Here is an 11,350-nt window from a genome sequence, read left to right as displayed (position 1 = left end):
GCCCAAAAATAATTTCTCTGTTAGAACACATTTGACTTACACTCTCTAGGTGTCTGTTCCCTTTCCCGAACTTATTCTCAGAAGAAGTCTCTCTCTAGAGGACACAGGCTCAGGTACCCTTATATATTCTACCACTTTGGATCCAGCACTAAAAAGAACTTATGGCTGTTCACAGTTTACTGTTCAAGCAAATAGGGCAGTCATTTAGTCCCTGTTGAATCTCTGCTCAGAAATAAGGGCTACTCAACAGAGCATTATAAGTGCTGCCAAGCTACAAAGGGATCAAACAGACAGCTATAGGCTCAGGCTCATGTACAATAGGTTTGCAAGTCACTACAGTAATATTTAAATGAAGAAGGCCTGCACGCTTTTATTTAAATGCTGCAAGGCAAGCAGCTAGAGATAAAACGGAAAGAATTCTTGCGAACAATGCCCACTAAAAGACTGTTCTTTTCCACAGAAGCAATGACAAAGAAAACACAAAGAAAAGGCTGTTGCCATAAACAACAGCAAAAACCTCAAATCATATAACTAGCTATATAATAACTATATAAAAGCTATATAATAGCTTTTATTCAGAACACGGCTCCCGTTCTGAATGCCGAAATGTCAATACATTGTTTTTTCTCTTGTGGTCAGAGTCTTCGTCTTTTATTCACAGAATGACCTTACTAATGGACCCTGTTGCTGATAAATCCCATTGCAAAATTTTTTCGAAGCAAGAAATGCGCCACCCAAAAATTACGTTGCCACACGTAATGGCCTGGAGCATTTCCTCTGGTTTTATTGGCTGCTGCTTCTGGCTCAGACATGCGGTTCCGACCTGTGGGCTGCCACTATAACTACACAATGTAACTCGCCACCTATGAGGTTATCTGCCGCCACAACGTTCATGAAATCAGCCAATACATGTAGTGCCCACTTGCTGCACAGTTAGGCCCACTTGATCCATAATGGTAATGACATTGCAAAGGAGGGAGCAACTGATCTTTGGCTGTGTTTAACACGAAATTGTAAAATCTGTGCTGCAATCAGTGTAATACATAATATTTGGCTCACAGGTTCACAGAAGTCCTGGCTACAGATGAGCAACATTTTCTGACTATGCTCAAAAAGTACTGCAGGGCCTCTTTAAGAAGGAAAAAAAAGGAAAAGGGGGAAGATAAGGAAGAACAGTAGGCACTGTAAGAGTCTGACATCCCAGAAAAAACTTTAGAAACTTGAATTATCCTATATATCTACCACTACACCATTACCACAACTGCTCGTACTGTCGATGACAGTATGTTTTACCTATAGCTAAGGTTACGCGCCAGTTTTAGTCTCTCACGGCCAACGCTTTCACATATCCGAAGTACAACCAAAAATGCTCTTGAAGAAAGAAATTATATATACATGGCATCTGAACAGTTCACTCTAATGCTAGAAAAGCCTCTAATCTCATCAATATTAAAAGACATGTGAGCTTAAATTAATGATAGTTTGTCGCAATAACAATTGTGAATACAGACTGTTGGTATCAATTAATAAAAAGAACTTCTGAAATAATTTTTTTTCGACAAACTCAGGCTCTTACTCCCAGAGCAATCTGCCTTGGGATGCCATAGCTAAGCACATGTCAGTTCATGGTTGAATAGAGTCTTCACTAAACATTTAACCACTTTCTTCTAGAGAAAAGCAAGTAAAGAAAGTGAGTAAAACTCACTAATCCATACAATTTTATATTATTACGCACAGTAGTCAAATTACGAGTCCTTCACCAGTGCAGCAGTCAAAATAAAGCCAGAGACAGTCAGGGCAGACCTATCTGGAAGAGTTAGGTACCATTCAGTAGTTAAAATGATTCTGTATTTACACTCTGAAAGGAAGGAAGGAGGCCTGGAATTGAATTGGAGTGGAATGGTCACCAATGTTACAGGAATGAAACGGTGATTGGAAATGGAAGAGAGCTACCACACTAACTCAAGAATGTGAAAAACCTCCCAGTGCAATATGCATATTCTACAACTAGGAACTCGTGAAAGAAAAAATAATAAATAGGCTTATTATTTTGAAGCCCCAAAACCGATGCTTCAAATTCTTTATGCATCAAAGACAGATAAGCCACAGGTTATACTAAGAGCAATAGTTTCAGAAAGGAATACGTGGCTCTGTGTGGTGTCTGGATTCCTCGAATCCCTAAAGCTTGAGGATCTATTCAGAAACCTGGCTTTGTGTATGCTGGTCCACTTTCTGAGGGATAATTAATAACCTTGGACATTGTGCAGCCACTGGCATTGATATGGAAGTTTTAATTTTATTCCCTGCCACATCAGAATTCTTTGAAGTGTCGACATATGTATGATGAATTTTAACGATAAGGCAGAATATCTTGAAGGAAGCTCATTGTCAGAGGAAACATTCCTGTAACTCATGTTGCTTTATTTGGATTCCACCGCAGCAGGAGTTGATGACAAGCCCCATGTGTAGAAACCGGTGTGTGCATTGGCTTCAGTGTTGTGCCAATGCTCAGTGACATTTACCTCAGCAGTGTGAACAGAGTGATTCGTGCCCATGTGAAAGACAGTGTTAAAGTATACAACTATGTTGATGCTTACTTGGCGTTTTTGAGTAGGCCTCCATATCAAAATATAAGGAAGTGGCCAGTAGTGTTTTTGAACTGTTCGGTACAGATGGTTTAAGCCTTAAACTCACATTAGAATTAAGCCATAATTTCAGACTTCAGTTTCTGGATCTGTAATTAGAATTCAGGCGTGGACATGTTTATTGCATGTAAGTATACCATCCTAGGACTAAGAAACCACTGCTAAATGATCCATCCAGTCACTCGACAAAATAGCAAAGAACAGGATGCTTTCCACTTTATTTTTTGACAGTGCCATCCGAGTTTCAGTCCAATAGGGGTTTGAGGCTATTTGGCACACACACGTGTTCCCACTCATATTGCTCACAATAGTACATGGTCTTTCCCATGAAAAATATAAGCAAGAAGTGAGGCATGTAGATAGCCTTTTCCTGTGGCAGCTAAGCTGTCAAAGATTTGTGCTCTCATGAGTCGAAAGAATAAAGAAGCCACACATCTGACACAGAATATTGAGTCCTGAACAGAACGTAAAAATTAGTATATGCCTTAGTAAGTGGGCGTGGTATGCAGGTTGCCCTTAACATGCGGAAAATCGCATACCTTAGGCTCTCAATAATTCAAACTCTGATAATTCAAACCTTTGGTTCATACAAACAAATTTTAAATTTTTGGTTGGCCTGCTATGGTTTCAATGTATTTTAAAGACGTTTAATTCAAACTGCTTCAGTGCACAAATTTGGTTAATTTATACCTTCTGCTTGTCCATGCCTGAAGATACCTGCTGCCTTTGTTGCTTCTAGCTGAGGGTTTGTGTTTTTGTCATTAACAGTCACAAAATAAAGCTGATTGTATGCCTCCAATCCGGCCAAACAAGCCAAACTGCGTGCACCAACAATCATATGTTGACTGTGGATTAAAGAAAAAAAAAATGAGGTGGTCTGGCCCTGGTTTATCGCATGCCAAATGTGCAAGTCACTTTCGCCGCAGTACACTGGTGTCATGCAAAAAAAAACGTACTAAGAATGGGACCTGCTTCACCCAATTCCGTATGCCAGCTTATCACAATATCCAGCCTTGTCATTCCTTCTCCCCACACCTTCCCCTTTCCATTTTTTACCTTGCTCTCTCCTCTGCCTTTGTGGTTGGGGGAGAATGTACAAAGTATACACATACACATGCTAAGGTACGCAGCTGCTGCCTTGAAAAACACAAGACCACTTGTCGAAACGTTGGCTCCAGTGACACCTCCTGTACGAGGATTTCTTATCACATCAATGCTGTTTGACAGGCAGAAATGAAGCAAAGCAGATCACACGGTGAAGTGCGGCAATGCCTGGCATGCATTCACGATCGTGGAGGCAGATCCACACTGCGATCCAGTTTGCGACCCCTACACACACCGCCCTGATGACGCAGCTGAAGCATAAAAAAATGCAATCTCGTTTAATTCATGGTATGGTTCCAAACGTAACGCCAGGTATGTTCGTAAAATTTTTATCTAGAGCAAAAACTTGGCTTATAACCATGTAAATATTGTACCTGTGATGTGAGACTAAATATTTTTCTGGGCTGGCCAGTGCTAGATTGAGAAAGGTGAACAGGAATCTTAACGCTGAAACTTGCCATACCATAATCAACCCCTCATGTCATCTGCTACAAAGTCACTATTATGCCATCAGTGAAGGCCTTCGTATAGTTGCCATTTGTCTGCAGGTCTGCGCACAGAATGTGGCCTCTTTTAAAACTTACAGTTTTGCAAGGTTAGGATTGTTTTTGCCACAAATAAACTTCAGAATCATCAGCTGCCTCAAAGGAAGCAGAAGCATAACTGAGGACAGAAACGATCCTGCTACCATCATTACTTATAGTACACATCAGTAACGTTCCAGAGAGTAGCAGGGGACACAAGGGCAACTAGAAACTTGATAGTACATAGTGCCCAAATATAACAGTGAATGTCAAACTTGAACGTGTGAAGATTAGTGTCGGACATGCCTGTGAATCAGCCAATGCCCATAGGACGAGTCTCTTCTCTCGGGGAGCCAAGGAGGACAGAGCACCGAGAAGGTTACATCCCTCTGGGGAGCGCACGAGCAGCAAGCGCCCCGGTGACAGGCACCGTGCAGCCTGAGGTTGTGCAAGTACATGTTCCCAGGCAGCGACTCGTGCAGCAGCTTCTTCTTCCAAAAGCTCAAATGGCAGTTCCTGACATGTTGTGCACTCAATAGGTGCCAGTGCGCTCAACTCGTTCTCCAGGGATGCACAACGCTCGGCTAAGCTGGGGCTCTGACTCTGCACAAAAACCATGCATAGTACATTCACTACTACAGACAACAGAAAGCAATAATTCAGGCTTGACTACACAAATGCAACTCCCCATATCAGCAACTGTCGGGTTGTTTGGTACATCGCTGATGCAATTTGCACCCTAATTATATACACGAGCAGCTTTAACTGCAGTTGAACTTACCTGTGGTTACTCACACAACCACAGTTATTGCCAACAGCAGTCTTTCTGTGTTATACGTGCATTCTTGTCCACAGTATCTTGCTGCTTTCGTGACTTTTTTTGTGGTGCATCTAGAGTGATGTCAGTGCTAGGTTATATTTAGACTTGTCTAACAGAATTCATGGTGACAAAATAATATGGTACGCTACTGGTTCAAATTTCAGCATCCATTTCGACACAGCACAAAACTATTACATCCATGTAAAAAATAAAATATGTCTGTGGCACAATATGAATGCATTGTAAACAAAGGGAAGACAGCATAATTTGTAGGGACAGACAGTGCATCTCCCAACTTGCGAAGTGTTTTGCCCTGTATGCTATTAAAGCAGCTGTTGGCTTTGAGTTGTTGCACATTCAGCGCCAGTAATTGGTAGCATTGTTGAGGTTCACCTGCATTTGTTTAATTTTGTACGGTCCCTTCCTCGTAGGAAGGCTGTCATCTTGGTACAGAGGAGTGCATTTAGAGTAGAGTATTCAAGTGTAGAGCAGTCACATTATCTTCCCAAATCTTTATCATGGCCTCTCTTGTTGAGTAAGGTCAATTCACATGCTTTCCAGAGACTGCTATGCCTTCCACTGTATTCATACAATGTGGTTTGTATCATGGAACATCAGTTTTAAAAAATCTACGGGCAAGGAATGTAACAGTGTAATTTTATGAGCACTGCCACGATTAAGGACACACTGACATCCACATAAACATAAGAAAGGTGAGCAAGTAATAAACATGAGCAGTCAAAAATACTATTTTACCACACACAATCATCAATGCATGATGTCTATAGTCAAGAAACCACTGAAAGTGTAATGCTACAAAGGGGCCTATCCATTTAAAGTTTTAAATGCAGAATGCTAGGTACAGCATTGACAACATACAGAATTGAGGTGCATGAATATAAAAAATAGTAAACAGCATCTATAAATGAAATGGCAAAAAGGCTGGGCAGAAAACATGAGCCTGTTTTGAATTTATACGATGAAATGCTTAGGTGCCCCTATACAGATAACAAAATGAGGATTGTAGACATCATGCCATTCCATAACGACTAGGCAGCATCTTCAACACTAGTTCAGCTAGAGTGCAAAACTGGTGAAACAAGAAGTTTCAGTGCAACTCTTATGTTTCATAACATACCTGGCTGGAGTTCTCACGAAAGGAGTCCCTCATCATGTCCTCAACACGCTTGTTGGCCTGGGCTTTGAGGTTAAGGATCATGGAGTATGTAACACGGAACCGTGACTGCAACTCTGTTGGTCGACCAAGCATCATTGCTTGTAACTGCGATGACTCTGGAACATCTCCTTTACACAGTAACAATACTGTGCCTGTCTCGTCCTTGCCACGACGACCAGCCCTGAAAAGTTGCGTTTGTGTCAACTTAAAACTCCCGCATAAAGTTTAGATAGAATCATATTCTATTCTACTCCTCCAATCGAAATGAAATAAATTGATTGCTTGATTGATTGCTTGACTGATTGATTGATTGATTGATTTTTGGTGCAGAAATATTGATGAAAAGAGAAGTACTTTCACAGGAATCAGTCAAAGAGGGTGGGGTGGCGTATACCTTAGCAGCCCTAATTAGAGGCTGTATTTCATTCTAGACATGTAGTATACTACTCAAGTGAACCTTGCACAAACAAACTTTAAAATTTTGATATGACAACAATTGCAGATTTATTAAAGGGACACTAAAGGCAAATAACAATTTATGTCAGAGTGAAAGCCCAATGTATGACAACTTCTAAAACGGCAATATTATCAACAGCAGTGCCCTACTTACCGAGAAATTAAGCTAAATGTATCACATGATCAGCGCCACGAGTGGGACATTTTCGAAGTGATCCCGATGACGTATGGAAGTCGGCCTACAATAAATCACTAGTAATCAAACTAGCAGCAGTAAAAAAAGAACATTCCGAGCATCAAAAGACGTAATAAAATGCTGTTTGTTCATTTCCGCTTGATTCATGGAAAACAAAACCTCCGTGGCGTTGCCATGGGGAACGGCGTGCGTGGTTCAAAGGTTCCGTTTTCGCCGAACTGCGCCTCGCCCGTCTCAGTGGTAGTTTTGGGATCGCGTACTGCCGAGCGTGTTTTGCGCGCTCGTGAAAGTCGCTCTGATAGAAAGTTCGACAAAATGCCGCATGCGTGTGATATTGCCGGATGCCCGAATGGTGCACAACGCCAGTGCTGCAGCAAGGAAACCGGTGTGTCTTTTCACTGCGTGCCGCGGAATGGACCCTTACGCTCGAAGTGGCTTAGTGTCATGCCATTGCACCAGTGTGCTAAACAGTCAAAACCTCTGCGTGTGTGCTCGCTGCACTTTCGTACTGAGGATTACGAGACCAACCGCAACTTGGTGAAGGCTTTGAATGTGCCCATCCGAGCAAGTCTTTGCCGCAGCTCCGTTGCTGCTACTGTGGGTCCCGCTACTTCCGCTCGGCTGCTACTAGTGTCGGCGGCCGCGCAGTAAAAGCGGGCAACGTTGAGCACGTATGAAAGTCGTATTTTCAGGCGGGAGATTTGAAGCGCACTAACGCGATGCGGACCACTAAAAACGTGATTTTATTTCAAAATAAGCACTTCCTTGGCACAAAAGCAGCACTACGAGGTTTCTGGACCGCTATTTCAACAATCAACGTCGACTTAATATTTGCCTTTAGTGTCCCTTTAAGTGTACATCACTCAATGCACAGTTAGTATGGCTTGACTCCCCCCTACCCCCCGCTGTTGCCGCCCTTGGGCAAGTGGGAAACCTATGCCTCTGCGCAATCATACAATGGAATGTGAGAACATTAAAAAATAGGTAAATGGCATTTGGAACATTCCACATAAACATAGTGAGCAGAGCATAAAATAATGAGCAAAGAAGTATTCAGTCTCACTTTTCCCCTCAATCCCAATGAATGGGTATTCAGTTCCATTTTTTTCTATAAAAGAAGTTCTGCTGTCTTGCATGTAAATTTGACATACTATCAGCATAGCTTAAAGTGTAAGGGGAAAATTTTATGGAGAACCAACTCAGGTTGCTATCCAAGAACGTGTTTAGCATGCTTTGGGAGTATGTTATTTGTGGCACCATGTGTTATGGATGGTACTATCACTACCACCTTGCTAGAGATCCTGAGTGCAAGTGTTATTTAGCATGTAGTCTCCCAACACTATACCTTACCCGTATGCAAGAGCCAACTGGTACACTGAGCACCACTTCCTGAAGGACCAGTTCAGAACCACATGCAATGTCTGCAACCAGAGATGCAGAGACTGGAACAACAGTACGTATTTGTGTCTTCAGCCAGAAGCAGAGCATCTCAATGGCACCATCTGGTTATGGTAGCAGCCCCTATAGGAAGAATTTGAGAATGCTCCTCTTGCCACTGTGCAGTACCATATGGTATCACTGGCATCACTGCACAGCAATACAACCTGTACTGCTGGCACCACCGGTACCACTAGTAGTGCATAAAATTACCACCACCTTCACAAGGTGGCACAGTACCAACATGCAGGCGATATCACCATGTGGTTTGTACAGCCGTGTTAGACTGCGTTATCTTCAAAATTGCCCCCCTCCCCCCCCCCACATAAAAAGCGGTTAAACAGGAACATGAAATTTACATTAGCCTTCAAATAACGCTAAATGCATTAAGACAAATAAGTTTCAGAGTCACGTTAATGAGATAAGATAGAGTAAAACCAGATATTGATTTAATATCCTATTGTTTGACATTCTGACTTGTTCTTTGCTTTTTTTTTTTTTCGTGATCCCAAAATTCTTAATACAGTAGGCTCTCGATAACGCAAACTTGAGGGGGACTCCAGGATTTTGTTTGAATTATCGGAAGTTGTCAAAAATATGACTCAGGGCAACATACCACCTCGTGTTGTAATGTTTACTGCTCCTCAGGGTCGCAGCAACGTAACAGACAGCTCTGCATGACTGCCAGTAAAGTGTTTACACAATCATACTGCTTCTTGTTGTTATACAGTGTGTGCACACATGTGCAGTTAAGGGACAAAATGTGCTGTGTCCCATGACAGCTGGAAGCCCCTTCCCCACCTTACTATGCCCTTCCGCATGACCACAGTGTATTGGTACGTATACGTGAGACTTTCTTTATTGCAAATAATGCAGTTGGGGTTTCTGAAGACACTCTCGAACTTTGCAAGTCACATTTCTTGCCTAAAGTCAATATTTAGCAATCTGGTTAAATAATCCTAATTAACAAATTAATTAATTACCAAACAATAAATTGTCTGTAGTGTGCAAGATGACTGTCAGCAATTTGCAACTGATTTCACTCGCCTGCCTCTAATACTGTATTTTTCAACCCTTGGCTAAAGATAGCTGGGACACCCGGTATATGTATGTGTGTGTGTGTGTGTATATATATATATATATATATATATATATATATATATATATATATATATATATATATATTATATATATATATATATATATATCGTGGGTGGTTCATTTGGCCATCTGTCCCAAAGATGTGATGCTGTTGAGGAGTCAACTCGAATAAGAACCATTTATTAATAAAATCCGAAAGTACCATGAAGGGGTTAAAATAACAGATCAACTCTGACGGGCAAGAACATGGCCTACTACCCTTCACTTCAGCAGGTGTACACCACGCGTGCATACACTTCCCACTGGTCCATTGCCAACAGTCGTGGCAGCTCCACAGCTGCCGCTTTTGAAGAGCACAAGTGGGCTGCATGCACCAGTGCCATGCAGCATGTGGCGCTATCATGCCTGCCAGGCATGATAACGGTGCGTGCGATATCTATATATATATATATATATATATATATATATATATAGGACTGTCAGCAATATATATATATATATGACTGCCAACAGTAACAGTAAATACTGTTTCTGTATTGTCGTACATGCTAGTGAAATATTTTTTTTCATTAATGTTGTAATAAGAAGAAACAGAAAAGGTTGTTGGTGAACATATAAAAAAAATATTCGTTTCAAACGTGATTCATTTGGCAATGACTGATTAATCACCATATAGTTCTCAGAACGAGTCGGTATACAGCAAAATAAAATATATAAAACAATTAAAAAAAAACAAATAAATGGCTCGTCTGAAGTCATGCTGCCAGCATAAATCTGCGATTAAAGTCTGTTTTAAGCGACAGTAACTATTCAGTGTTACTGAAGACCTCTCTGGTGTCTGGCACTAAGATGGAAAGCTCTTTTTAAAAAATCAGAGATGTAAAAATGCTGTTTGAATGCTTGTAAGGCTCGCCGAGTATGTACATTCAAGTACGGTGGAGCGGATAAATGGACCCGAGCACCCTTGCTGCCGCCTTGCACAAAATGGTGGCAACTCGGGAGTTTTTGCGCAATGCACAGAGCATCAGTGAAGTGGCACCGTTTCACCACCTCTTCTATTCTACCGCTATGGTCCACGTTTATCTCATTACCACTTTTGTAGAAGTTCTTTGTCGTTTCATTCATTTCTTTATAACAATGATTAACTGTACTCCAATATCAGAGCTCAGTGCTTCACGAACAGAAAATGTGCTACCCTAGCGTTTGTGTTGAAATTTCATGCGAATAAAATTAACACCAAGTGTGCTTAGACATTACATTGTTTTAAGGGCAATGCAAATAGGCATCTATGCTAGGGCCAAGCATCTTTGATTAGCAATAACAGTAAAGGCTGATGAATGGTCTAAGTTGGGTCCTGCTACCAATTTGAATTATGGAGCGATATTTGTGTCACAGTAGACTCTCTTATAACTCAAACTGTGATAATTCAAACTTTCCTTTAATTCAAACAGGTCTTTAAAGGGGCCCTGCAACAATTTTTTCAGCATGGTCAGAAAATGCTGCCGATCGGTAGTCGAGGCTCCCGGGAACACGCAAGCCAATCATTATAGCACAGCATGCGGCCTGGGATTTACAATAAATTCACAAAGTCAGCTAAAAAGCGCTTCCTTTTCTCTCGACAAAAAATGATGCTTACAGCATCGCAGGCAGGTTCCACGCCATTGGCTGATTTGAACATGGCGCGCTCGGTAGTTACCGCGGCCGCCGCGTGAGGCCGCCGCCACTCGCCCGCGTGCGTGCGATTGCACTGAAAGTACGCCATGCGTTCGAAGAAGAAAAAAAAAAGTGCTCAAGGTCAGGAGGCGCGCGTGACGTACCTTCTTCTCCCGTGCTATCCCCCCCTGCTTAGCTTCCAACGCTTTCGTTGGGGCAAGATAAGAGAGAAAGCAA

At 41.8% G+C, this 11,350-nt stretch overlaps 1 protein-coding gene across 2 annotated transcripts in view; it reads right to left on the bottom strand.

Moving 5' to 3' along the window:
- The window catches only part of LOC119399514 (helicase SKI2W), a 114,229-nt gene that overhangs the window by 35,114 nt on the left and 67,765 nt on the right, over positions 1-11,350 (bottom strand). For both annotated transcript variants that reach the window (XM_037666321.2, XM_037666329.2), the window contains 2 exons: positions 6,232-6,451; positions 4,580-4,876 (listed from right to left, as the gene is read on the bottom strand). In XM_037666321.2, the coding sequence (XP_037522249.1) occupies positions 4,580-4,876; positions 6,232-6,451 (517 nt within the window). The remainder of the gene's footprint in view (positions 1-4,579; positions 4,877-6,231; positions 6,452-11,350) is intronic.

The sequence above is a fragment of the Rhipicephalus sanguineus genome, chromosome 1 (assembly GCF_013339695.2).
Source record: "Rhipicephalus sanguineus isolate Rsan-2018 chromosome 1, BIME_Rsan_1.4, whole genome shotgun sequence".
Taxonomy (NCBI): domain Eukaryota; kingdom Metazoa; phylum Arthropoda; class Arachnida; order Ixodida; family Ixodidae; genus Rhipicephalus; species Rhipicephalus sanguineus.
The sequence above is the reverse complement of the archived record's forward strand: the minus strand, read 5'-3'. Positions and strand labels throughout refer to the sequence as shown.